The following is a 27304-nucleotide window of genomic DNA, read 5'->3' on the forward strand; positions in this document are numbered from 1 at the left end:
CAGTTCTGTGGAGATCTATTATCTCTAAGCTAGTGACTTGGCCACATCACCTGTTCAAAGATGAAAACTGACAAAATGTCACTTGTGAAAAATAAAATAAAATAAGGTGACTTAACTGATTAATACTGTCTTTGTTCTGAATTACTTTGTACTTACATATTTGTATGCATGCTCTATTAGCCCCTCTCCCCAGAATATAAATTCCTCCAAGGCAGAGGCCCTTTCATTTTGTTTTTTCTTTATTTTGATTAAACTGAATCCAAATGCAGGGATCCAGAATTCTCAGAAATAATGCTAAGCACAGAAAACCCAAGAGTCATCCTAATCATCCCATCCTGGGTAAAAGATTAAAAAATATTGCCAGGTGCCAAGGGGGCAATGAGACTTAAACGGACTCCGCCTGAGATAAGAAGGAACTCGTGCTCAATAAGATGGGGGTAACTTTAACTACAATCTTCATTTCATCCTATCACAATAGAAATGCAATATTATAAATCAAAAATTCTTTTATTTCATTTATTGTGAACAAATGTTTATTATGAACAATTTAGACTTGAAAGACAAAGTTCCAATAAAAAACAGGGCCTCCTGCTTTTGAAGCAGTTTATAGTTTTAAGATAACTATGCTATACAATACACCCTCTCTAAATACACTATATAATATATATAATAATAAACTGAAGTGCTGATATAATACATCATATAACATATAATTATATGAGTATACTATGTAATATATTATAATAAAATGAAGTGCTGGTAAGATAGGTAAGATACACTATATAATAAATATACTATAAATTTAATACAATCACACTATAACTATAGACATACTACACAAAAATAAATATACTATGTAACTACTCTATAAATATACACTATATAGTAAATATAGCAATATGAATATGCAATAGGTACAAATACACTGTACACGATAAATAGGTACAAATACACTGTATGTGACAAGGATATAATAGTAAGAAGTGCTGGCGCATGGTGGAGGGGGGCAGCTTCTTGTGCACGGTGACTCTGGGCGAGTCACCTGACTGACTTTTGGGGCCCCTCGGTCTAAGTCGCTGGGGCTGGCGGGTGGGGCCCGGGCCCGGCAGCGATTCCACAAGTGCCAAGGTCCCGGGGGTCCCGGGGGTCCCGGATCCCCGAGCGCGGACGAGCGGCGGCGCTCGGCACGCCACGGGGTGCCCTTGGGGGGCCGCGCCCACTACGGGGGGCAGCCCACAGCCGGGCCCCCCGCCGAGCTCCGCTCCTCGGGGGACACCGAGGCCCGGCGGGGCAGCGGGGGCCGCTCCGAGCGCGGCTGGGGGGGGGGCCGCGGGCGGGGGAGGGGCGGCTCCGTCCCGGGCTACGCCCCCTCCCGCAGCACCTTAGCAACCGCCCGGCCCTTAGCAACGCCCCGGGCCTCCCCTCCCTCCCGGGCCCAGCCGGCCGCCCGTACCAGCTCCTCCGGGGTGCGGCTCTCGCGCTCTCCGCAGCAGCAGCACCAGCGGCAGCAGCAGCACAGGGCGCCCCTGCACCCCGCCATCTTCCGCCGCCGCCGCCTCCCCTCCGGCCCGGCCAGGCGCCCGGCGCTCCCTCCCCCCCCCCAGCCCCGCCCGAGGAGCGCGCGAGCCGACCGGCGCCTCACGTGACTGGACCCAGGGGGTCACGTGGGCGCGCCCGGGCGCGGGAGGGGACCGGCCTCCGACCCGCGTCACGTGACGGGGCCTCACCGCCCTCCGCAGGGCGCCGCCATCGTTAGCGACGGGGGCGGGGCTCGCGGGCGGGGCGGGGCTCGCGGGCGGGGCGGGGCTCCCGGGCGGGGCGGGGCTCCCGGGCCTCCTCGCGCCTGCCCGCCCCGCCCCCGCCTTCCCTCGGCCGTGGCTGCGGCGGCGCAGGACGGAGAACGCCCGAGAGGTGAGGCTGCGGGCGGGGGCGGGGGGCCGCGTGGGCCTGCCGCGCTCCGCCCCGCGCGTGGCTCCCCGCGCGTGTCCCCGCGACCCCGTCCCCGCGCGTGGCTCCCCACGGAGCCCCCGTCCCCGCGTGTCTCCCCGCGACCCCCGTCCCCGCGTGTCTCCCCGCGACCCCCGTCCCCGCGTGTCTCTCCGCGACCCCCGTCCCCGCGTGTCTCCCCGCGACCCCCGTCCCCGCGCGTCTCTCCCCATGGACCCCCATCCCCGCGCGTGTCTCCTCACGGACCCCCACCCCCGCGCGTGTCCCCGCGACCCCCGTCCACGCCTATGCCCCCGTGTGTGTCCCCACGGACCCCCATCCGCCGCGCCTCTCTCCCACGGACCCCCGTCCCCGCGCGTGTCTCCCCGCGTGTCTCCCCGAGCCCGTAACAAATACACGGGGGGGGGTGCAGCGGATGGAGCCCGGCCAGGAGTCAGGAGGACCTGGGTTCCAATCCGGCCCCAGACACGCACTAATCACCCGGCCGCGCGGCCTCGGGCCCCACCCAACCCCGCTGCCTTACAGAAACTAAACAAATACTTCAGAAAAACACTTGTTGACTGACTGGACGAGAAGAAGCATCCCCGCAGCAGGCACGAGTGGGCGCTGGGCTCACAAGCCGCGCCACAGCTGGCGCCGCCCTGCCCGTGTTACAGACCAGGCGCACCGCACTCAGCGACCCCCCTCGGGTCACGCAACCAGTGCCGGAGGCGAGATTTGAACTCGCCTCCTGCTGACTCCAGGCCCCGCACTATCCGAATCAGTGCCGCCTCCGGACTGTTGTAGCTGCAGCATCCATCGTTGCCATTATTGTTCATCCTTGGCTCTCCAATGCCGCGATGTTCAAGTGAATTGCGCTGAAGGGCCGGAGGCCTGCGCAGTCTCCAGACCCTTCTCTGCCCGGAGCCAGGGCCTAGGCTTGAACCAGGACTCCTGGAGGTGGCCCTGGACGGGTGGGAAACCTTGACCGTGACCGACAGCCACGCCCCTTGGGTGCTTAAAGCCAGCTGTAGAAAGAAAAGAGGCCAAGAGAGCGGCTCGGCCTCTTCTTAGAAACTAGCTTTGCACTCCCAGCCCTTGGGGCCCAAACTAAGTGGGGCTGGGCCTGGGATCTAGTTTGGGCCAGTCACTAAAAGCCTGGGTGATTGGGGTTTAAGGCTCCGTCCTTAAGAAAGAAATCCAGCACTAAAACCCTGAGATGACTTGTGAAGCTTCAGTGACCCAAATTTTAAATTCCTTTGGGCAGAGCACCAGATGGTAAGAGTATGATACCCCATGTTAGCCAATGTGATGGAAAGACTGAAACATGGCCCTCAGCTGCCCTGCTCTGTGTTGCTGACAGTTCTGGTTTGTCTGGCCCCCAAATGTCCCTCTCTCCCTCTTTCTCATTCCTTGCCATTGGCTGCTCCGCTTTGGGGAGCCAGTGAGCACGGGGATCAGTGCTTTTGTTCCCAGGTGACCATGCTCTCACACTTTATCTTTTGGATTGCTTTTGGTACCAAACACTCATTAAACAGGACAGGATCATAGTCTCAGAATCCAGCATCCTCATCTGACATGTTAGGAAGAGGAAGGTAGAGGGCTGGAAGTGGGCTTCAGCAGCCTGCTGTTCTATTATTCTGCAGACCCCAGCAACCTGGTTTGACCAAAGCCCTGAGAAAGCTGCTCTCTTAGATCTCCTAGGAGAAGAGATAGCTCTGGGAATTCTGATTACACTCATTCTATAGGGCCAGCTCATACTAGGTAAGATCCAGTTGTTAAAGGTAAATACTCCAAATAAGAATTTGAGTTACTGTTTTACCGACTTCAAGAAAGTAATGGAGGAAATGTTCTTGATGCAGATGGAACTTAAAAATATGCTGTGGATGTATTTTTAAGGAGCTACTTGCTAAGCATTTACCAGCATAGTCCTGCACATCGCCCTGTTCTTGCTGGTTGGAGGCATGACCTTATTTTAAATAATCAAGAAATAAAGGGAGTGTACCATTCTTAATGCAATTTTGCATATTTCCCAAGTGAGTAATTACACATAAGACTTCCGAGCAAAAAAAAAAATGTGTGAGCCTAGGTACTTAGCTTTAAGGAATGTGTAACTGGGAGGGACTCCGGCAAGACTCCACAAATCACTTTTTACTTTTGAGAAAGAAACTCCTGTGAGTTTGGGCTTGAAAAAAATAAGAATTAAATTGAATATGTTTTAACCTTCAGATTTTGTACTCATAAGGGACAAACATTAACCTCTAGAGTTTGGCCTCAAGAAAGAGTAAAACAGAATTAGTTTAACATAAATAATTATTACTCTGTGTGCTGATTATGCAGGTGTGCATGGGGGACCCTCTGGAAAACCAGCCCCCACCCCAATGGAGTCCTGAACTGGGGTTTTTATACATTTTGACTATCAGAAGCAGAGATCTGAAAAACCATGCAGTACACAGGGGGCTGTGTGGCAACTCAGGATGGGGGTGGAGGCCATTCTGAATAGGGCTGGGGAACTGGATATATCAACATTCTGTTAAAAGGAGTACCTTATTATGTCAAAGACCTCCACCAAAACCAGGTGAATTTTTCTCCCCTCCAGGCGTCCATTGATACAATGGAATTTGTTATTAAAAGTCAACATTTTGCTATATAGTATATTAAGAGGTATCAAATACTATGGAAGTTGAGTCACCTCACATTTATGAACTGCTTGCAATCTGCTAGGAAGACAGCTCTGATTCCAGAGGAGAATTGGAAGATCTTTCCTATTTGGGATCCCTGGTTGTGTCTCTGTGGGGAGAATAACTGGAAGGATCCAGCCCGGGTTAGAGCCCTGCTTGGCAATAGGTCACGTTTCTAAAAGGCTATAAGGTTAGAATGCTTTCCTCACCCAGGGCAGACGGAAGGATGGGAGCTGTGCTCAACTCAGCACTCCAAGATGCTTCCCCATTGGGAAGACAGGCACTAGTGAGGTGAGCCCCTCCTAAGGCCAGCAAGCCCTCTTTCTGGGCGGTCATCTCCCCATCTCTGCCCAGCATCTTTCCCTCAGTACTCACAGTCGCCTTTCACTGTGGAATGTTTATTCAGAGACTTAGCTTTCCATACCCATCTCCAGCTGTGGGTTTTATGACCCTACCATGTCTGTACTGACTTTTTCAGGTCCTCTATCCTATTAAACCACACCAAGGCATCTTGTTTGTAGTTGCTGATACTTACCAAGGGCTTTAGACCTAGTGTATATTGAGCCATTGCCTACAGATCCCAGAATCCTAAGAGCCTGGAAGATTTGCAGAAATGCCATCCTATGCTTGAACAGAAAAGTCCTCGGCAAGATTCCCAATGAGTTCTGGTCTAGTTTTCTCTTGAGAAACTCCTTCCCTCCTTGCTCTTATTAGGGAAGTAATTTCCTTATATGGGATTAAAATCTGTCTTGTGTCATGGACTTCTGGACAAACTTGCACCCAAATCCTGGATGCAAGGCATAGGATGCCAATATTTCTCGTGAACTGGTCCAATCCACAAGTCAGCAGGCATTTATTAAGCTGTTACTGTGGGCTGGGGACTGTCCCCTCGGCTTAGGGAGAAAGAAGCCCTGTGGCCTTAGATGTCTCTGATCTCATCTACCCGCATTCATCATCCTTCCAAGAAACAGCTGGTGTTTCTTAGAAAAAAGAAAGACCAATCCAGCTGCTTCCTTCTCAACAGATGGAACCAGTGCCCTTGAACCTCAGGGTGCCTTCCCTTCCCCAATCCCCCTCCCCCAACCTCTGGTTCTCCTCCCCACCTTTTCCCCAGGAGGTTTCTCCTCTAACTCCCCTCCCCTTCCCCCTCCTCTCAGGCCTCAGCTCAGCTCCACCCCTCCTCCTCCTCCTGCCTGCTCCCCCTCCAGGCCTGGGCTCTGGCAAGGAGCTCTTCCTTTGTCACCGCTCCGCCCAGGCCAGCCCAGCCCAGCCCAGCTGGAAAGACCCAGGGCTGACTTCCCCTCTTCTTGCCCACTGCTTTCTTGACTGCCCTTCCATACATGTCACACCGCAGAGGCGGGGTGCCCTCTCATGGGCACTGCTATTGGTCCCTGGGAAGGGGATCCCAGGACACTGGCAGACTGTGGTTCTCCGTCCCACCTTCTATCAGGTAGCTAAACTGTACAGTCTGAAACTGGGTTTTTACGGACTGAAAAGTAATGTGCCTCTGGGGGGGAAGTCTGAGGGCAAGAAAGGGAAGAACCTGTGGTAACGGAGCCAGGGGACAGCAGAGAGCCAAGCCAGACCAAGGAGACTGAGGCCAGGCTAGAGGAAGGCTCCTCCAGGGCAGAGGCAGGGGGCAGCTTCCCCCTCCAATAGCATTCCCCCTGAAGGGGACATTCAAGCCCTCCTTGACTGAACTCTCATCTCTTGAGGTGCCAGTGACTGGTCTATTTGAAACCTGGTCACCCCTATGCTTTTTGTTCCTCCCCTCCCTTCCGTTCTGCCCTCAGCTGCCGGAATCCAGCCATGATGAACGAAGCCCAAGGGAGCTGCTCTTCGGAGGGCAGCAGCAGTGGCAGTGAAGGTTCCAAAGACAACTCCCGCTGTTCCACCCCAGTGCTGGATGCCGAGAGACATGAGCGGCTGAGAGAAAAGATGCACCGTAGGATGGAGTCGGGAGACAAGTGGTTCTCCTTGGAGTTCTTCCCTCCTCGCACTGCTCAGGGAGCGGTCAATCTCATCTCTAGGTGAGCTGGAGACCTGGGAGCTGACCTGGGCTGGCCTCCTAGCTTGGACAGGTCAGCTGCGTTCAGCAGACATGAGGGAGGCTTGGTTTGATGGGCTCCAGCCACATTCTCTGGAGGAACTTGGAGTCTGCTCACAACTTAAGAGTGATTTGGAAAACATTTTCAATAAGCTAGAAAATCATATTGACCAATCACAAAAATTATCTGGCTTAGACTTGAAGTCTGCACTCTTTAAAAAAAAAATCCTTTACAAATTGTATTTTCAGGTGCCATAATTATTTTGCTGTTCTAATAGATAACATTCCAAGTTACTAAAGTTAAAAGACTTCCTATAGACTTGTCTTATGGAAAGTTTTTCTTGTTGCCAGTTACAAACTCCAAGAGCCTTTGGGGGGTTACTTTGAGATCCAGGTAGTGGGGCTTGGGAGAGGCAGTGAATTAAGTGATGGCCATGATGATGTTCCTATCTGTGCACAAGTGGGCTAGGAACTCATACTGGATTACCTGGATTGAATTCTCCTTCTCTTTCCCTGAGAACCCCCCCCACCCATATCCTTGACCTAAGCTAATATGGAAGTTATGAGAAAACTCAAAAGTGCTGTGAAAATGCAAGATAATAGTGGGATCATCATTATCATCATCATTATTATCATCCCAAATCTTCCATCTGTGTAGGCAGGACCTGTGGGAAAATGTTGGGTTGGTGCATGAAGGGCTACTTCCAGGGACCTTCTCCCCCAAAAAATACCCCCACAGGTTTGACCGCATGGGGGCAGGTGGCCCCCTCTTTGTGGATGTAACCTGGCACCCGGCAGGTGATCCTGGCTCAGACAAGGAGACCTCATCCATGATTATCGCCAACACAGCTGTAGACTACTGTGGCTTAGAGACGGTCCTGCACATGACCTGCTGTCACCAGACCCAGGATGAGATCACCAGTCACCTGCACAAGGCCAAGCGACTGGGCCTAAAGAATATCTTGGCATTGCGAGGAGGTAGGCAGTCAGCCCAGACTTCACCAGTTCTCTGGGATGTGAGGGGAACTAGAGTTTTCACCCCTTTTTCCTTTTCTCCCCTATCTAGGTTATTTAATATTCCCTGAATGTTCATATCATGTTTAGGGTGCCACCCCAGCTAGTCACAATGCCAGGGCAGTGTTGATGGTGAGACTATACAGGCATAGTACAGACACAAAATGTGGTTCATGGTTCATGTGGTATATGGTTCAGAGTCATGGTCTTGGAAGTCGTGTACCAAGAGGTACTGATATTTCCTTATCCTAACAACTGCCCACCTCCACACCCAATTCCCCACTGTTCCTAATCTTCATCTGTCCAAATGTATAATTCTTGGATTTGGACTCAGGAATATCAATATCTAGTATGCTACTGGGGGCTGCCTTAGGAAGTTGTCTGGTTTTTTTTGTTTGTTTGTTTGTTTGTTTTGGAGCTGTCTGTTTTAAGTCATCAGATGTAAAAGGACTCTTTGAGGAGAAACTCATATCTTTACACTCTCTCTATAGCCCTGGAATAGAAGGATTTATCCCAAATTTTCTCTCTCAGCTGCCAGAATAGAGGACCTATGAGTGTGAGAACCTATGGGAAAGAATTTATTTTTGAAAGACAGCTTATAGTAAAAAACAAACCATGAACCATGCATTGACGTTACATATGGAATTTAGGGCAGGCTCAAGCCTTAGCTATCCTCCTGCTGCTTGGGTAACTCTACCCAAGTCCCCTATCTATAAACAGGAGAGTTGGAGCTGATCAAGTCTAAGGTCCCATTCAACTCATAAGCCTACAGTCTTGAAGAGAGTAGAAGGTTAGGTGAGGGCAGGTTAAGATGAAAAAGTCAGCACGGGTATGTTTACAAATTGTCAGTCCTGAGAATGAGAGGTTCTCATACTCTGGGGAGACAGAGGGAAGAAAGGAAGGGCCTGCCTAGAACTGAATGCAATTAGATGAGGCTCTGTGTAAATAGCCTCTCTACCAATCTTGCAGACCCCATTGGTGATGAGTGGGAAGAAGAGGAAAATGGATTCAGCCATGCTGTTGACTTGGTAAAACATATCCGCAGTGAATTTGGTGACTACTTTGACATCTGTGTAGCAGGTAAGTCCAGGGTTCTGTAGACAGAAGTGGATGGGCTCAGTGAGTAGACCCCTGAATGGCATTGAGCAGGAGGATCTAAGACCTAGACTGGGGAGCCAATCCTGTTGTTTTATTCCTCTACCACCCCCTCCTCTGGGAATGTTTTTCTCCTTATTCATATCCACTGTCTCTGGAACTTCCCTGTCCATCCTCAGGGGCCATGAACTTCTAGAAGTTCTTGGATTTTGTTCAGATCTTTTGCTACTTCATGGCCCTTTCCATTTGAAAGGCCCATCCCTGAACCACACAAAGTCCAAGGTGTATACCTCATAACATCAGTCATTTTCTCTCCCTTGTCATCTTGTCTCAGTCGTACTGAGAGTCACCTCAGGTGATCAAGTTAGATTGGTAAGGAACCTTTGAATCCAGCTTTCTCTGGATGCAGTTCTTTACAACCTTCCCAATCCCTGACCATCAGCCTCACCCAAAACATTTCTATCAATGGTGAGTGCCCTTGATTGTTCTCGGTTAGGTTCCTTAGAAGGTGGTTCAGTTCGTTCTGGACAGCTCCAGTTGCAGAATTCATATGTTGATCTGAAATAGAAAGGGACGGGTAAGAGAAAGGCTTGGGAAGTAGAATTGGTAACAATGAGGAGCTGGTGGGTGGGTGAGTTCATAGGATTCTTGATCTAGAGATGGAAGAGACCCCAAAGCCACTGAGTCTGGCCCCATCATTTATAGGGAACTGAAGGACAGAGGGGCTAAGTGACATCCTCAGGATCACTTGTATCTGTCTGAGACAGGCTTGGAACCAAGATCTTCCCAATGACAAGGCCAGTTCTATACCATGTTGCCTCTCTGAAGTTAGATAATAGTGAGCCTTGGTGACCTCGAAGGGAGGTGGCCTTCATGGAGATAGTGAATTCAGGCTAAATTTGAGATACCTCAGAAGTCTTCCAATGAAGACTGGATGTCATAGATGAGATGATGGGCCGGATATGTTGAGACCAGATGGCCTCTGAGGTGTTTTCCAGTTTTGAGATTCTCAGACAGGGTGCTCCAACCCACCTTTTGGAAAAACAGAGAATAAAGCCCAACATCTAGCTCTGTACCTACTACACGAAACATGCTCAGTAAATGAGGATTGCACTGGACTACATGTTATCAAAATGACCAACCTTTGAAATGTTGTTGGAAGATAGCTTGTTCCTTCTCAATATTTTTTTTCTCTGGATGAAGTTGTTCCTTTTCTGACATCATCTCTTCATCCCCTCATCCTGGTGGTCTGGGAAACTATAGACTGGATTCTAGATTGAAGATGTATGATGCTGTGTGATCCATATAATACCCTGGTTAGAAGGAGAGTCCCTCCTCATTATCTTCCCCGATGGTAGGTTACCCCAAGGGTCACCCAGAGGCAACAAGCTTTGAAGAGGACCTTCAGTACCTAAAGGAGAAGGTGTCTGCAGGGGCTGACTTCATTATCACACAGCTCTTCTTCCAAGCGAGCACCTTTTTAAATTTCGTCAAGGCCTGTACTGAGATAGGCATCACCTGCCCCATCCTTCCTGGAATCTTCCCCATCCAAGTAAGTGCCCCAAAGTAGCCGGCATTGCTAGCCAAACCCATGGGGATAGGGGAGCAAGGGAGAGTGACCAGGCCTGGATTCTTTAAAATTAGCCTTGGTTGACTTGTGTAGAGTGTCTCCAAGATCCTAGAAGTAATGGGTCCTAGTGGAAGCTGGACATGGAGCCCCTAAGAACACAAATTTGTCAGGGGCTTCCTGGGACTTGGGTTCATGGGCCAGGTATTGGGATGGCCTGTTTTGGACACTGACTGGACCTCAGGCAGGACCTGATCTTTTGAGCATGGGTGGTAAGCCTTCAACTCCTTATCCCTTGGGTGGTTATGAAGAAGAAAGGACTAGCCCTAAAATGTCTTATGTGGAGAATGTCTCTGGGGAGGCTGAGGTTGCTGCTGCCAGGGAAGCTTCAATCTATGGCATGATCCAGGTCAGGGATTGACCAGGACACTGGTGTTTCAGCCACAGCACTGATGGCTGATCCACAGTCCTTAGACCAGGCCCTGGGCATCTCCATCTCAAGGCAACTGGACAGCTCAGTGGATAGAGTATTGGGCCTAGTTCCTGGAAGACCCAATTTCAAATATGGCCTCTGACACTTGCTAACTGTGTGACCTTGGGCTGGTCACTTCATCTCTATCTGCCTCAGCTTCCTCATGTGTAAAATAGGGATGATAATAATAATAAGACCCCCACCCAGAGCTGCTGTGAGGTTCCAATGAGTCCTATCTATGGGAAAGCAACAACGACAACCCCCACCCAGCACTGTGACAAACAGTAGTTTCCTTCCTTTCTTCCTTTGCTCCTTACAGTCTATCCTATGAGACAAAACAGGCCGACCTGTTTGGGAGAGAAAGGGCCACCAAACTACTGAGCTGGCTGGGGAAGTTTGCCACAAGAGTTTTGTTGCCTCTATTTCCTAAAACAGCTCCTGAGAGGAGTGTGAGGCTCACCTTCCCTGAGACACGCAGCACAATGACCGAACCTCAGAGTGCGGGTGGATTGTTCTGGGTTAGGCTATGATAACTTCACTCCTGGGAAATGAACTGAGTAATTACAGTTCTTTTTGACTGGCACAGCCAACCATCAAAGAAATAGGACAGGCTAAAACTGGCTGCTACACTCAGTAGGCTGAGATATTGCAAGGCAGATGGGGAAAGACTTGAAGTGGTGGGCTGCAGGACAGTGTTCACGTCCCTCATCTGTGTCCTGAGCAGGGCTACCACTCCCTGCGGCAGCTGGTGAAACTTTCCAAGCTAGAAGTGCCGCAGGAAATCAAAGATGTGATTGAACCTATCAAGGACAACGATGCCGCCATCCGCAACTATGGAATTGAGCTGGCTGTGGTCATGTGCCAGGAGCTGCTGGCGAGTGGCCTGGTGCCCGGCCTCCACTTCTACACCCTCAACCGGGAGGTGGCCACTGTGGAAGTGCTGAAGAGGCTGGGCATGTGGAAAGAAGATCCCCGGTAAGGAGCAGAACCAGAGCTCTTACTCTTATGGACAATCAGGCTACTCCCCTGGGCTAGTGGGAAGGGATGGGCCACAGACAGCCAAGGGAGGCCACCTTTGGGGAGACCCCGCGATGCTGCTGTCACCTGAGCCATTTGAGTCAAAACTTGTAGCCTCTGATAAAAGCCCTCCTGCATCTTCTTTCTATGAAGCAGGCAGAGAAGGAGGGTCCTGGTTTATACCATATCATCTGGCCAGTACCCTCAGATCTATGTCTTTATTCCTCCTAGGCGTCCTCTGCCGTGGGCAGTCAGTGCCCATCCCAAACGACGAGTAGAAGATGTCCGACCAATCTTCTGGGCTTCCAGACCAAAGAGTTACATCTATCGAACACAGTCATGGGATGAATTCCCCAATGGTCGTTGGTGAGGACTTTGCAGGAGTCAGAGGAAAATGTAGGGGAAGAAGGACTTCCTTTGTATTTATTTTCAGCTGAGTCCTATTTTCCAGGGGAAGAACAGGAAAAAAAGGAACTTGATGTTTATCACTGAGTTCTGGGAACCAAAGCTGGGATTGGGGTGTGGAGGGATGTGGGCAGCCTCCTGGGCCAGTGAATGTTTTCCTCATTCCACAGACAAGGGTCTCTTGCCTCTGGGTTGTTCCATGACTCTGTTGCTGCATCCTCCAGGGGAAATTCTTCATCCCCGGCCTTTGGTGAGCTGAAGGACTATTATCTCTTCTACCTGAAGAGCAAGTCCCCAAAGGAAGACCTGCTGAAGATGTGGGGGCAAGAGCTGATCAGTGAAGAGAGTGTCTTCCAAGTGTTTACCTACTATCTCTCTGGAGAGCCCAATCAGAGTGGTTACAAAGTGAGTTGGAGGGAAGGGGCTCTGGACACAATCTGTGCCCCTTTTTGCATTGGGCTTGGGGCATCTGGTTTCGCTACTTGTTTTCCTGCCATTCTCTACCTCTGTATCAGAGACAGTAAAGAGATCTGAAGGGCAAGAGGAGGTCGGTTGGCTCTGGGAGCCCCTGTAGAACTGGGCTCTGCCAGGGGCTGGCAAAGTTGGGCATCTCTGCTGGGGCTTCTTGGGCAGACATGCCACTTCAGTCAGGCCAGCACAGAACATCTATTAATTTATTAAGCCCCTGCTTAATAGCCAAGCACTGTGCTAAGTGATGGGGGTACAAAGAAGGGCACAAGGCAGACTCAAGCAGCTCACAGTTGAATGGGAAAGATACAACCTACAAACAAGCAATCGGCAGGATAAATAGGAAATAATCCACAGAAAGAGAGCTTTCTGTGGGAATTTAGCTAGGACCTGAAGGAAGCCAGGAGGTGGAGACGAGGATAAGGAAGGGACAGTTAGGAGGCCACTGTCACTGGTTGGCTAAATTTAGGGTATCAGGAAGGTGTAAAAAGGCAGGAAAGGTAGGAGGGAGACAGGTTAGGAAGATGTTTGAATATCCAATGGAATATTTTAAATTTGATTCTGGAGGTGATAGGGAGCCTGGGTGGTTGGTGACTGATCAGATCTGCATTTTACGAACATCACTTTGGCAGTTATTTGGAGAGAGGTGTCTGGCATGGGCAGATTTGAGGCAGGCAGCTCCACCAGCAACTATTGCAATAATCCAAGGCTGAGGTGATGAGGATCTGCACCAAGGTGGGGGCTGTGTCAGAGGAGAGAAGGGTCCAAATTTGAGGGATGGTGAAATCAACAGACCTTGGTACTGAATTGGATATGGGAGTAGGCTGTTGAAGCTGACCCTTCAGTTGTGATCTTAGATGATGGGGACTACTGGGATCATGGGGGTGCCCTTGACAGTAATAGGGAAGTTAGGAAGGGGGGAATCTTTAGGAGGGAAGATGAATTCAGTTTTGGACATGTTAAGCTTAAAAGATGTCAGGTTCCTAGTTTCTATAGGTAGTTGAAGATGCAAGACTGGAGTCAGGTTAGAGATTAGGTTAAGGAAATCTCAGAATCATCAGCATGGAGATGAGAATTGAATCCATGGGAGCTGATGGGATCACTAAGTGAAATAATTTAGACTGCAGGGATTGTCCAAATAGCTGGGGTCCCATGGGGTACAGCATTTATTATTGTGCTTCTGGTGGTGTGGGTTGGATTGTCTTCATAAATGGGTAATGAATTCTATATTGGATCTTGATAGGTTTTCGTTGAGTGATGCTGAGTGATGTAGCTTTTTCTTGGGTGATGTGTTTGATTCTGCCCAGAAGAATCATTCTGAAAGGTTGGGCATCCCTGGATAGAGGGAGAAGAAGAGAGGGGATGTGACCTGCACTGCAGTGGAGCCTAAGAAAGGATAGTCAGGCAGATGGAAAGAGAACCAGCAGAGGCCAGGGGAACAGTGACTTAGAGAAGACAGATTCTCAAGAAGAGTCAGTGTCAATACTGACAATATCAGAGGCTTCCAAGAAGACCAGAAGATTGAGACCATTAGAGTTGGCAATTAAAAGATCATTGGTAACTCAAGAGAAGGTGGTTTCAGTTGAGGAATGAGAACAAAAACCAGATTTCTGAGAATTAAGGAGAAAGGGTGAACAGAAAAGAGAAGACAGCATGAATGGTGAGGGTTTTGGAGACTGGAGAAGATGTAGTCATGTTTGGATGTATTAAGGAAGCAGCTGGCTGCCAAGGAGAGAGTGAAATGAGAGAGTGGGTTGATGGGCAACATGTAGACAAAGATGGGATGGAATGGGATCCTTTGGCATGGATGCCCAGGAGAAGGAGATTTAGAAGTTGCCTGGTGGATGGCGAGCCCCTGGTGCCATGCATGTTCATGTCCTTGACTCTTCTCACCTTACTTTCTGATTGCCCAGGTGACCTGTTTACCTTGGAATGATGAGCCTCTGGCAGCTGAGACCAGTCTGATGAAAGAGGAACTGCAGAAGGTGAATCAGAAAGGCATCCTCACCATCAATTCTCAGCCCAATATCAATGGGAAGCCGTCTACAGACCCCATTGTGGGCTGGGGCCCCAGTGGTGGCTATGTTTTCCAGAAGGTAGGGCCTTCCCCATTATCCTGTGACAGGGTCTGAGGGCTTAACCCTCAGAAGGAGCCAGCAGCCTTTTCCCCCTGAGCCCCCTTTTTTCCTGAGACAACTCCTTTCATCAGGAATAAGGACTAGTGCAGTTTGGAAAACTGCCTCCACGACCACTTGGTCTCATTGAGTCTCAGTTGCCTCATTTGTGTGATAGAGACAATATAAACTCCCTGTTCTTGTAAGGAACAGGTTTAATCTGCTTTAGAAATAAAAGTGGTGGGGAAAAGATGTCTTGCCATCCCCATCCTAGCCAGACTGTCTTCCTTCCTTTTTTCAGTTGACTCCTCAAATCCCAGTCTTTCATAAAGTCGTCCCTGATTGGGAAAGAAGTAGCCAGTCCCACACAGCTCTGTCCTGTGCACACACACCTTCCACTACCCCCCTCCTCCTTTCAGGAGACATCACCCCCTTGTTTGCATGTCAGGCTAACATCATGGGCCTCAGTGTTCTTAGTGCCTCAGTTTCCTGGTTTCTGGTTGTCAGCAATCCTATGGTGTTTGGGGACCTCTTTAGCTCCTTCCTTGTGGGGCACCCCAGGTCCTTGAATGGATGCTACCTTTCTCCTCCAGGCCTATCTGGAGTTCTTTACCTCCAGTGAAACAGTGGCAGCCCTTCTCCAAGTGCTGAAGAAGTATGAGCTCCGGGTCAATTACCACATTGTCAATGTCAAGGTAAGGATGGGGAGGGGGTCCAGAATCCAGCCTGGAGTGCCCAGGGTGGCCCAGTACCCCATGGCTTCACCAGTCAGAGGTACCAGTGCCCTCTGGTATGCTCCTTCCTGAAGGGTTCCCCTAGAGTATCTGATTTCCTCATGTTTTTGCCCAGTTCTGCCATTTCTTTTCTTTCTGCTTCTTCCCCTACAGGGTGAAAATATCACCAATGCTCCTGACCTTCAGCCCAATGCTGTGACATGGGGCATCTTCCCTGGACGAGAGATCATCCAGCCCACGGTGGTAGATCCTGTCAGTTTCATGTATTGGAAGGTAAAGACAATTGGTGGTCTCTCCATCCTAATCCCCCAAATCTATGGGTGATCTCTTTTGTTGGCTCAATGTTATTGATAGCTATTCAAATGGGCCTAATGGACAATGAGCAGACACTGAGCAGAGGAGCCCCGACTCTCAGAGTTTTTTCTGCTCCCCTTGGGGAGAAGGTGAGTTCATACCTAATATGTATCTAGTGGTCTGGCAAGCTGGGAAAGTGGGGCTTCCCAAGCCGGTCCCATTCCTTGGCTTGTCTGGCCTCTCTCTTCCTGTTCAAGGGGCATTTGAGAACATATGCCTTTCTACCAGAAGTACTTTAGCTAAAGCCCTATAGGCTCATCCATCTTGCTTTGTTTGTAGAAATCCATTAAAGCAGTGGCAGAGAGAGGGAGAAGTAGCCTGGAGGAGGGAAAGCCCAAGGGGATGTTGGCCTGCAAAGCCCAGCAAAGCTACCACTGACCTTGTCCCTGTGTGTCTAGGATGAAGCCTTTGCCCTGTGGATTGAGCAATGGGGGAAGCTGTATGAAGAGGAATCCTCATCCCGGATGATCATTCAGTATATCCATGACAATTACCATCTGGTCAACCTAGTGGACAACGAGTTCCCTTTGGATAACTGTCTGTGGCAGGTCCTAGAAGACACTTTTGAACTCCTCAGCAGACCGGCCCAGCCTTGAGAGATGAGAAAGTCATCATCCTCACTTTGTATCTTCAGCCCAGCCCGAGTTCCCCAGGCAGCCTCTCTTTTCTCTCCCCCTGTGTTCCTCTAAGGGTTCACCAACTCTTTTCTTCTTCATCCCATCCCATTATACACACTCTAGATCTCATTACCATTTCCCATTCCCATCCCTCCTCCAGTGATGGCAGCTAGACTGGATTCTGACCTCTGTGCTCTGGATTCAACCAGAGTCTGTTCTGCACTTGAGGCTTGTGGGAGTTTTCCCACACTACAATTATATTTCCCCCTTTTGTTGGGGAGCACCTCCACCCATCTGTCCAAAAGCAACACTGTAATGACCCTACACAATGGAGAACTGCTGGCCACCCAGTGCCACGTTTCAGTTTTCCTGACACGATGACTGGAGACTGTGACCTGGACCAGAGAGCCTGGTTAGCCAGCTGGGCCTTCCAAAACAACTGTCCACCTGTTCTCTCTCCTGGGCCACAAACTGACGTTCAGGCCTCAGACATAATCAGAAATGCTCCACTCTTTGTGGAGAAATGGAACCATTTGACTCTATACATGGATTCTGGACTTTGGGCTCCTTTTGCCTCAGGGATCTTATCCGAGTTCTTGCCTCAGTTTCCCCATCTACGAAAAGAGAGGCAAGCATGAACTTTTCTGCTTTCCTAGACAGGAGGTAGTCCCTCAAGCATACAGACCTCAGGCTATGTTGTGAGTGGTAATTACTCTCTTCCACTGGAGCCAGTCTGGTCAAGGTTATGGTTCCATATTTATTACCATTTCTCTTTTCTGGATTGATCTGTGTTTAATCTGCCTAGGAAACTCCCCATGAGGAGTCTCTGTCTCATTTTCCTTTTTCCAAGTCTGGCCTTCTGTTGACTACACTAACCTCCCTTTCTTCCTACCATAAGCTGCTTTGTTTACAAAGAAATCACCTTAGAGGGTTTCAGGTTACTTCAGAATCATCCTCAATGGGACCCCTGCCCTCATTCCACTTTAGGGGATCATAGGATGGGGGGAACAGGAGCCTATGACCCATGGGGACAAGAGGGGTCAGTACCAGACCAAAAGGGATCAGACATATTTGGGACAGCCTTGAGGGCTCTCAAGGCACTTTCAGTGTTGGACCTGAGTGACTTTGGCTAATATTTGCTTCTTTTATGACACCTCTTATCTACCAGCTCAGGTCTGGCCTGTTCAGTCATTTTCCTTCTTCTCCTAAAGATGCTTGTGTGAGAATGAATATCGATTATTAGTACTTTCCTGGGTTGGGCCAACCATGCTATCTGGCAGATACAGGGTTAAGGGAAACTTCTCTCCATCCTTCCTACCTCCCAGGCTCCCCTTCTAGAGCTGAGATCAGCTGTCTTAGAGCCAGTGCTGGGTCAGCAGGGAGGGAAGGGGGATGGACAGAAGGAAACAGATGCAGCAAAGCTGAAGCCAGGGAACCACATTGGGAGGGGTGCCTGGCCTCAGTTCTGCCTAGCTCTTGGCCATAGGGGACTCTCCTAATCAGAATTAGGGGGTGGTCTCCTTGACTACTAACCTGAACAGAATCTGCTTAAAGATCCAGACCACTTGGAAGTCACTACCTTCAGGCCAAAGCTACCATATGATTTTTGTAGTGACTTTAATCTGCCTTATCCTTAAAAGCATCTGAAGGTAGCTATTATGTTTCCGATCCCCAAGTTTCCCATTTTTTCTTTCTGTAGATAATCACATGACAAGGTTTTGGTTTCCCCTCCACCATCCTAGCCACCCTCTGATTAAGTGTCATTCCTAAAATATGGACTTCAGAACTGAAAGCAATGCTCCAAATCTGGTCCAGAACAGGCTGGGCCTTTCAGTGCAGATGAACCAGAAGAAGACAGAGAAGGAATACTATTTTATTGTCTGTTCAAGTCAGGGCCTCTGCCCTGAGAGCTGTTTTTCATTAAAACATTACCAGATGAGTTTATTGGGCTTTTTTCTACCCAGCCCTAGTGAGTGGATTAGGACAGGACTGGGGCAGGGTTGGCTTCTTCCCCTGAGGGAGGTACCCCATGGGCTGTGAGTAAAGGGACACCGTGCTGACTCTTGAGCACCCGGGCTGCCCAGATCTGGTGCCATCTTCTAAAGACCTGAAACCAAGGGTGGGAAAGCAATAAGGCATGAAACTGGAGTTGGTCCTTGGCTCCCTGCCCAGCCTCAGGGTCAGCCTGTCCATGTTAAGAGGAGGCAACAGCTGTCCTCTACTCTTCGCTCCTCCCCCTTCCTTAGGCAGGCTAAATAAAAAGCCCTTCCACCCCCCAAGAGGGCAGCCTGCCAACCCAGGGTGGAATGCATTAGCCCAGAATATCCAGAAAGATATGTAGGAAATCTGCTTAGAATGGAGTAGGCCCAGGAAGGAGTACATTCCCTGACAATAGCAGGCAACTTGAATAAGACAGGCAATGGGGGAAGGGGTTGTTGGCAGCAGTTTTGGGGACCAGGACATTCTTGGGTTGGCATCTGAGGAGTGAACTTTGAAAATCAAAAGCTTTTGAACTCCCTTAATGACAACATAAATTCCCTTCCTTGGTATGTGTTGGGGCAGGGGCAGTATCTGGGGTGGGGAGGACACCCCTGGAGAAAATGAAGCCAGAGAGCTCAAGAATGTAGTCCTAGATAGACCAAACACCATCCCTGCCCTTAGCTTAGTGTGTCACCTGGTAATCATAGGTACCTGAGAGAGGATACTGTGCTTGTTTTGCAAATACAAGGCCACCTGAAGCTGCAGCCACCGCCTCCGCCATGTCCTCCAACTCCATTCCAGCCACCACTGTTTGACCTGTACAAAGGTAGCATGCGATCAGGCGTGGGAGTCCCAGGAGCCATGGGCATCTCATCACCGTCTGCTAAGGATCATGAACAGGGAATGGTGGATACTGAATGAGAGGATTCTCAGCAAGGATAAGAGGACTTTGGCAACCTAACAGAATCTATCTGGTATCTTAAAGATTGGAGTTAGATTTTAGAATGGAAATAATGTTTTGCACAATTGTACTTGTATAACCAGTATCAAATTGCTTATCCTCTCGAGGAGAGAGGAAAAAAGGGGGGGGCTCAATTTTTTTTAAATGAATGTTAAAAATTGTTTTTACATGCTATCAGGAAAAAATAAAAAAATTTTTTAATAAAGGGCAGTCCACCCTAATGCCAGTCTAAAATAGATGACATGACCTCTGGATCCCTTTTGACCCAGGAGATTATAATTTGATTGGTCCTCCAGTAAGGCTCACCAGTTTCTGTGCCAGCTGTTCTGATCCCTGGGTATCTATCCAACATTGCCAGACTTTTGCTAGCCTCCTTCTCCTTTGCTGACCATGGAATCTTAGTAGCAATACTTTGTGTCTCCACTTCTGTAGGTACTTCCTCCTTTAGAAAAAGCCTTGTGTCAAGTATGCCTATGTCCAAGTTTTGGTTTTGCTTAATTGTTTTTTTGTTTCAAAGGAAGGTTCACTGGAGAGGGAGTAGCTCCAGGAAAGATAGTTAGAGAAAAACCAAACCAAAAATAAATCTTTTAAAAATAAAAAAAGGGTTGAAATAGATGGTTTTTAAGGTTCCTTTCAGTTTTACATTGATAAACTTAAGAACAAGATTTTAGTTTTGGTCCTGCCACAACCATCTGCCATTTTAAAAAGCAAGTTGCCTTCTCCAAGTCTCATGGTTTTTACCAGGAGTGCGTGCCACGTGAAGATGTGTTGAAAGATTTAGGGATGTTTAGTGTTGAGAAAGCTTAGGGGAAAGGGAAAGCAAAAGCTACTGCCCAGCTGTTCCAGGAAACAGAGATTAGACATGTCTTACTTCCCCCAGTAAGTAATGGGCAGAAATTGCAAAGAGGTGAAGTAGGCTTGTAAGAAACATGACAATGACAATGAGATGTATCCAAAAAAGGAATGAGCTGTCTTAGGAAAGTTATCTCTAGAGCTGGAAGGGGCAGCAGAGGTCATCCAGTATGGCCTTATCGTGTTAACAGATGAAAAAATGAGATCCCAGGGAGGTTAAGGGCCTGGCCTGAGCTGTCTCAGGTTAAGGATCAAAGACAATTTGAACCCAGCTCTTCTGAACCCAAAACCTCTTTCCACTGTACCACAGGGAGCAGGCTCCCTTCTCTCTTTTGTCTTTAACTAAATGCTAGGTAACCACTTTGTTGTAAAGAGGATCCTTCCTTAGGTATAGATTGAACTAGAGGGTTTCTCAGGTCCTTCCAAGAGTAAAATTCTGTGGTTCTAGGTGACAAAGGTTTTTCTTACTCCAGCCATGTTTCCTTCAACCCTGCTTCTCTCTTGTGGTTTCTGCTCTGAAGGATCTGGATTGTCTTGGAACTGCCTCCTTCTTCTCCTCTGGGAACCTTCCTAGGTCCTTCCTGGCTGGTTAGTCCCTTGACTCTGCTTTGCCTTTGGTTCAGCTGAAACCAAAGCTGAAAGGAGCTACAGTGGAGAGGCAAGTGTGGGAAGGAAAGTAGCAAGCTCTCCTTTGGGTCACCTGAGAAGAGAAAGGAAGTATGGGACGGGAATCAAGGACACCGTACCCAGCGATCAACTCTTACTGTGGTTCAAACTACAGAAAGTTCAATGGGAAGCTCCAGAAGAGCAATTCATGACTCCACCAACTTGCAGTGAACAGGATAGCCAGAAACCTTGGCATAAGACTGGTTGAGGAAACTCGGGGGTGTCTTGCCCAGCAAAGAACAGACTTAGGGGCACCAAGGTAATTTCCTCAATTAGTTGAATTATCCCTCTTGTGTCCTGTTTGTCCCCAGAGGGTGAGACTATGATCAAGGTTGGAAGTTGCAGAGAAACAATCAAAACCTAAAATATTCTGGGACAAACCAAGACCACTGGGTTTGGAGAGGACAAGAGTTCGATGCCTTATTCTTTCATTTACTACCTGCTTAACTTCGAGCAAGCCACTTCACTGCCATGAGCCTCAGTTTCCTCCTCTGTAACGTGAGGGGGCTGGGTCAAATGACCTCCAAGGCTCCTTTCAGCTCTCCATCTGGACAAGTAGCTTGACTAGTTAGTCATCACTGAAGGTGATGGGACAGGGATGCCATAAAGAAGGCCTCTGAGGTCCTGCCCAACTCTGAGATTCTATACCAACCTTTCTGGATAATTCATAAAAGTGGCAAAGTTGCCTAGAGGCAGCTGGTGGTATAGTGGATAGAGCAGTGGGCTTGGAGTCAGGAAGACCTGAGTTCAAATGTGACTTCACTGTGTGACCCTGGGAAAATCACTTAACCTCTGCTTACCATCTGTAAAATGATAATGACAGTACCCACCTTCCAGAGTCATGAAGCTCAAATGAGATGCTTAGTAGAGTGCCAACAGAACTTCAATTTACCTGGTCTTTCCCAGCCCCCTCCACTCTAATCTCACCTGCTTGTTCCCCTCCCCTCCTCTTCCAGGAAGAATCAAAAACTGATTGCTGCCAGAGCAGCATTCCTTACCCAGAAACACTAATCTCTCCCTCTGTCCAATGAGGCTGTGAAGTGTCCTCTTGGCCTGGGCCAGGGCTATGGCCCTTGTCCAGTAGTTGTCGACCTGAGAGAAAGGGGAAAATCAACTCGGAGTGGGTCTTTGAGCAGCGGCCAAGGAGCAACATCAATTGGGCTTATGCCGAGATGATGAGGCTGAACTGTCTACTATACGGCTTCTGCTTTTGAATAAGGGAGTGACGGTCAGATGTGAGACCTCAGGCATGTCTCTTCTGGGTCTAGTACCTAATTGTCCAACTCTAAATCTATGATCTCAGGGTCAGATCAAACTATTCCCAGTCCCTCCTCTTACCCCCATCAGCAGGGCCCCAAAGTTTACACAGTGGGATGGTCCAGGTTTCATCATCCACACCTCCACTCTGGGGCCCTACAAGAAGACTGGCAAGGAGCCAGGGAATGGTCTGAGGCTATCTTACTTCACCTCCCAACCAATGCTGTGGTGAGGCACTCCTCAATCTCTGTTGCTGCCATTTTTTGGGTGCCTGTCGGTGGAGGGAGTTATTGATTTGCTAATATTATGGTGGTGAGTGGAAGTAGCCCTGAACTACTAATGAAAAATTCTGAGTTCTAGGCTCGAATCCTCATTCTGAGATAATATTTAAAATATTTAAATATTAATTGATTTAATATTAACTGAGTTAATAAAGGGCTTGGCACAGTTGAGCCTGGAAAATAGCCGGAGTTATATATCTCATTCTTTTCAAATATAACTTGAGGGGATAGGATTAGATAAACTCAGGGATACTTTCCATCTCAAAAATCTAGGATCCTGATCCTTTTGAGCCTCAGTTTTTCCATCTATAAAATGGACATGGTGAAACCAAATGTGCTCTTATTTGAAGAGAGGAGAAACTGGAGTGTGGAGCACTAACTATACTATATAGAGGCTCACTCAATGTGATAGTTTGACAAAATTGCTTTTCCTTCCTTTTCTTTTTTAGTTTTATTTAAAAGCAATAGCACTCTGGTTTGGAGGGAGGGATAGAATTCAGAAATTAAGATGATATAAAGGCAAGATATTTTAATTTAAAAAAAGATGCTTTGTAAACAGAATATAAATATACTTGAAATACAGCAAAACACCCTGATGGGATCCAGTTTTATCAACTGCTCACGTGTGATTTTTCCAGAAAAAATGAAATCACTTTTTTAAATGTGAAACTTTCTTTTAGCCTTTTTGATTGGTAACCCTTTCTAAATACATTTCACTTTACTAAACCTTTCACACATTTCAGAGTTGAAAGGGAACTTAGATATGATCTCGTCTAGTCATCATTTGACAGTTGAAGAAACCGAGGCCAAGAAATTGTGTGTGTGTGTGTGTTTCTGTGTCTGTGTCTGTGTGTGTGTCTGTGTGTATGTTTCTGTGTCTGTGTCTGTGTGTGTGTCTGTGTGTGTCTGTGTGTCTGTGTGATGACTTCTAACAGAGAGCGAAGTGGCCAAGGAGGAAGTAGAACTCATCATCTTTAACTTCAGAATCTAGTACCTTTCCCACTTTGCTAATCTCCTGTGACATCAAAAACTAAGAAATACAGGCCAATAACCCTACCCACAATCCTGAAGTCTCTGCCCTGTCCCCTCCACTCTAATCTCACCTGCTTCCCAAAAGTATCAAGATCTACACATAGCATGTGGCGCCCTCTGATGGCCAGTCTCCAAGGATGCCTGGGATGCATGGCATTGTTCTTGGTCCAGAGGCCGACAGAGGTGTCCTCCGGCTTCTTGGTCAATTGATACCTCAACATCCCTTTGTGGTCCCAAGGAAATCTCAGGAGATGGTGTTGCCTGATGTGATAGATCTGACTCCTAGATGTCCTCCAGTCTTGGCCCCGAAAGTTGATCACTTCAGCCAGTTCAGTGAGAGTCCTAGGAAATAAAGATTACCTTGGGAAGGCATCATTTCCCTTTCTGCCTGCCCCTAAGCCTGATCCTGGGGATGATACTCTGGGTAAGAATGCTCCAAAGAGAGGGTGTGAGGCCCAACTCCCATATCATCCTCCCCTTCTCTGAGGAAAATTTGGAGAAAGGACCAAAGGTACTGCAAGAGAGCACCATGCAACCCTTAAAGGGGTTCTGAAATAGGGGAAAGGCAAGTTTGGGCTTTGCCTGAAGTATCTTGGGTGATGCTAATGGGATGATAACAAGGGTTGATGTCGCATATTTAAACCTCAAGGTCTTTGTGGGACTTGAATACTTTCCACCGGACATTAGGGTAAGGGAAGGAAAGAGCATGCTCTGTTTTGAATCCCTGGACTTTCCCCCACTGCCATACTTCTTGGGTAGCGATCTCTGGGTGTCAGGTCTCTTACTTCCTATCAAAAGTTGAATTAGGGATTGAAGGCTTGGACTTGGGAGGCAATTGTGGCCTATTGGTTATTAGTATAGAACATAAAATACTCTATAATGAGTCAGGAAGAACTGCATACTCCCAAATGTACTTTGTCATTTGTAGAGTGGATACCCCACCTCATAGGGCAGTTGTGAATTCAAAGGAGGTAATGAGTGTAAAGCTATTTGTGGAATTTAAAGCATCATATAAACAGTAGCTATTATCATTACTAAATGGACGTTTAGTCTTTGGGTGGTGTAGGTGTGGCTGATCTCACATAGCTGGTACCAATGGACCCTAGGCTTCCAGCACCATGCCACCTTGAAATCTCCAACCCCTACCCCCAAAGCAGGACCTGAGATAATGGTGGAAGGCTGCCTTCCACCAGGCTTTGAGGGCCCTTTCAGCCTAGTCCACACTAGATACCCTTGCATGGCAGTGAGGTAGAGTTTCTGCCAAGCCACAAAGACTGCCATCAGCTCCTACCTCCTCTGGATGGCTTGAAGGGTCCATAAACTGACCCAGAGGTTCAGGACAGCCAACACCATGTGATGTGAGACTTGGAAATGGCTGGAAAACAAGGACAACAGTTTGTCTGAAAAGGTTTCAGTGGAATGCAGACTCAAGACAACACAACTGTCTGACATGGCTGTCCACTTCCTCCCTGCCTCGCCGCACCAAAAAAAACCTCCTCAAACACTAAAGTGACCTCACAGCTACCTTAATAGCTTTGTATCAGGCAGTGTCTCTGGGGATTGAAGGGAGTGTCCCAGTGGGCATAAGAGCGCATAAAGGGTCAGAGAAGGGCACCAGGCCTCAATAGTTCCCCTGCCACCATAGTAGCCAGATTATATATCCAGGGTTCTCAGGGGCAGAGAAAATTGTGTGGCTTGATCCCATTCAGTACTTCTCTTTCACCTTCACAGCTCCCTGTGGGGTGTCCGGTCCCAAGCTTCTTTGATGCCCCCGCACCTCCAATGGAACCGAACCAGATCAGCCCAAGAAAGGGAGATGATGTTCCCAATGCAGTCTGCCCTGGTGACACCATGAGTGGACCACTTCAGTCACAGAACCGCGGAGTGTGGGAGCTGGACGGAGCCTGGACACCCCCCCCCCCCCACTCAGGCCAGCCCAGACTCAAACAGCATATCCAACAAGCAACCATCCAACCACATAGCTTGCTTACCAAGCAGCCACTTCTTTCCATTTTGGGAAAGCTTAGATAATTTGGAAGATTCTCTTTATATTGGACCAAAATCTCAGCAACTTGTACCAAACAGAGTGAAGCTAATACTTCTTCCATAGGACAGCTCTTCAAATATTTTATGACAGCTAAAATACATTTCCTCCCCAAGTCTCCTCTTTTCCTGACCAACCTACTCTCCTTCCTTAAACTCCTCTCTACATGGCATGGCCTCATGCCCTTTATTGCTGGTCACCCTCCTGTGGACACACTCCAGCTTATCAATGACCTTTCTTTTAAAATGGTCAGTTGAGAGAGGTGGGGTGGGGTGGGGAGTGGGAAGTGTGGCTTCAGAAAAACCTGGAAAGTCTTATATGAATTGGTGCAAAATGAAGTGAACAGAACCAGGAGAACATTGTTTATGGTAAAAGCAATATTGTAACAATGATGAACTGTGAAAGACTTAGCCACTCTGAACAATACAATGATCCAGGACAATTCCTAAAGGACTCGATCTGAAAAATGCTGTCCAAATCCAGAGAGAGAGAGAGAACCAAAAAACTCTGAATGCAGATTGAAGTATTTTTCCTTCTTCCTTTTTTCCTTCCTTCCTTCCTTCCTTCCTTCCTTCCTTCCTTCCTTCCTTCCTTCCTTCCTTCCTTCCTTCCTTCCTTCCTTCCTTCCTTCCTCCCTCCCTTCTATTTCTCTCCCTTCCTTCTTTTCACTTCCTTGCTTCATTTCTTACCTTCCTTACTGTTTTCTTCTCTGTCTCTCTGTCTCTATCTCTGTCTGTCTGTCTGTCTCTCTCTCTCTCTTTCTCTCTCTCCCTCTCCTTTCTGTTTCTGTCTGTCTCCCCCTCCCCCGTTCTTCTCTTTGTTCCTAACACAGCCAATATGGAAATGTTTTTCATATCTGATTCATTGTTTTTCTTGTCAGTGGGTGAGAGAAGGGTGGGAGGGAGAGAATTTGAAACTCAAATTTTTAAAAAAATGAATGTTCAAATAAAGCATGATTATTTAAAAAATTATAAATAAAACACACTAAAATATTCATTCTAGAACTGACCCTAGTTCTACAGATGTGGGCTGATCTCCAGTGTCTCCCCTGAGCTCCAGTCCCACATCACTAAGTATAAGACCTATGAGATATTTCTTTTTCTTTTTTAGGTTTGTTTGTTTGTTTGTTTGGCAAGGCAAGGGGGTCAAATGACTTGACGAAGGTTACACAGCTAGGTAATTATTAAGTGTCTGAGGTCGGATCTGAACTCAGGTCCTCCTGATGCCAGTGCCGGTGCTCTATCCATTGCGCCACCTAGCTGGCCCCTCTATGGGATATTTCTAACTGGGTTTCTCATTGACTTCTCAAGCTTAACAGGTACAAAACAAAACTCACTGTTTCCCCTCCAAAGTCAACAAATATGTATTATGCACCTCCCTACTGTGTGTATATCTTTGCCTAATATTCCTATTTCTACTATCCTGGACCTTACCAACTTTCTAGTGACTCAGGGTCTCACCTGAAGAAAGACTCCTCCCTCCCCCACCTCCAACAGGTACACATTCAGTCATTTCCTGAGTCAGACCAGTGCCATCTCCTCAGTATCCCTCATATCTCACACCTACATCTTTCTGTCCACTCACACCACAACCATCAGGAGTCTCCAGCGTCTGTTGGCTTTAAGGACCTGTAGTAGGATTAAATACAAACTCTTCAGTTTGCCTTTATGATCAGACTCCAGGCTTATCTTTCCTGCTTTATTCAAAATGTTCCCCCTTC

At 48.1% G+C, this 27304-nt stretch overlaps 3 protein-coding genes and 1 long non-coding RNA gene across 14 annotated transcripts in view; 1 reads left to right on the forward strand and 3 right to left on the reverse strand.

The window, feature by feature from the left end:
* The window catches only part of CLCN6 (chloride voltage-gated channel 6), a 34007-nt gene extending 32445 nt beyond the window's left edge, over positions 1-1562 (reverse strand). The window contains exon 1 of one of the 2 annotated variants that reach the window (XM_074218424.1): positions 1454-1562. In XM_074218424.1, coding sequence (XP_074074525.1) covers positions 1454-1540 — 87 coding nt within the window. In that variant the 5' untranslated portion in view covers positions 1541-1562. Of the gene's footprint in view, positions 1-1051; positions 1258-1453 lie in introns of those variants that run through there. The other variant, XM_074218425.1, reaches the window with a different exon arrangement.
* A 306-nt stretch (positions 1563-1868) lies between these two features.
* Positions 1869-20833, forward strand: MTHFR (methylenetetrahydrofolate reductase). 5 transcript variants are annotated; one of them, XM_074218434.1, is made up of 13 exons: positions 1894-1911; positions 3573-6057; positions 6401-6637; positions 7394-7632; positions 8638-8748; positions 10122-10315; positions 11527-11777; positions 12051-12185; positions 12449-12629; positions 14606-14788; positions 15400-15501; positions 15694-15813; positions 16293-20831. In XM_074218434.1, exons 2-13 carry the CDS (start codon positions 5948-5950, stop codon positions 16488-16490), a joined length of 2061 nt encoding a protein of 686 aa, XP_074074535.1. In that variant the 5' UTR covers positions 1894-1911; positions 3573-5947; the 3' UTR covers positions 16491-20831. The 5 variants fall into 5 exon arrangements, with proteins under 5 accessions (XP_074074536.1, XP_074074535.1, XP_074074534.1 ...); XM_074218435.1 differs by lacking the exon at positions 3573-6057 and having other exon boundaries at positions 1869-1911; positions 16293-20832; XM_074218433.1 differs by lacking the exon at positions 1894-1911 and having other exon boundaries at positions 2226-6057.
* LOC141509144 (uncharacterized) lies at positions 6764-10812 on the reverse strand. The gene is made up of 3 exons (XR_012474589.1): positions 9906-10812; positions 9672-9795; positions 6764-9321 (listed from the first exon to the last, which is right to left on the reverse strand). It is a non-coding gene; the product is annotated as an uncharacterized LOC141509144 (long non-coding RNA).
* C1H1orf167 (chromosome 1 C1orf167 homolog) overlaps positions 18369-27304 on the reverse strand; it is a 55936-nt gene continuing 47000 nt past the window's right edge. For 3 of the 6 annotated variants that reach the window (XM_074218432.1, XM_074218430.1, XM_074218426.1), the window contains 7 exons: positions 24832-24915; positions 23612-23882; positions 21969-22062; positions 20773-21004; positions 19759-19894; positions 19203-19307; positions 18369-18618 (listed from right to left, as the gene is read on the reverse strand). In XM_074218432.1, coding sequence (XP_074074533.1) covers positions 18490-18618; positions 19203-19307; positions 19759-19894; positions 20773-21004; positions 21969-22062; positions 23612-23882; positions 24832-24915 — 1051 coding nt within the window. In that variant the 3' untranslated portion in view covers positions 18369-18489. Of the gene's footprint in view, positions 19308-19758; positions 19895-20772; positions 21005-21968; positions 22063-23611; positions 23883-24831; positions 24916-27304 lie in introns of those variants that run through there. The other 3 variants (XM_074218428.1, XM_074218427.1, XM_074218429.1) reach the window with 3 other exon arrangements.

This window comes from Macrotis lagotis, chromosome 1 (assembly GCF_037893015.1).
Source record: "Macrotis lagotis isolate mMagLag1 chromosome 1, bilby.v1.9.chrom.fasta, whole genome shotgun sequence".
NCBI classification, from domain to species: domain Eukaryota; kingdom Metazoa; phylum Chordata; class Mammalia; order Peramelemorphia; family Peramelidae; genus Macrotis; species Macrotis lagotis.

Excerpts from the sequence above, each read along its gene's own strand:
- MTHFR (XM_074218434.1), top strand. The coding sequence starts at position 5,948 with ATGTCACACCGCAGAGGCGGGGTGCCCTCTCATGGGCACTGCTATTGG. Across the intron at positions 10,316-11,526 it reads CTGGAATCTTCCCCATCCAA|GGCTACCACTCCCTGCGGCA; the intron begins GTAAGTGCCCCA and ends TGTCCTGAGCAG. Across the intron at positions 11,778-12,050 it reads ATGTGGAAAGAAGATCCCCG|GCGTCCTCTGCCGTGGGCAG; the intron begins GTAAGGAGCAGA and ends TATTCCTCCTAG.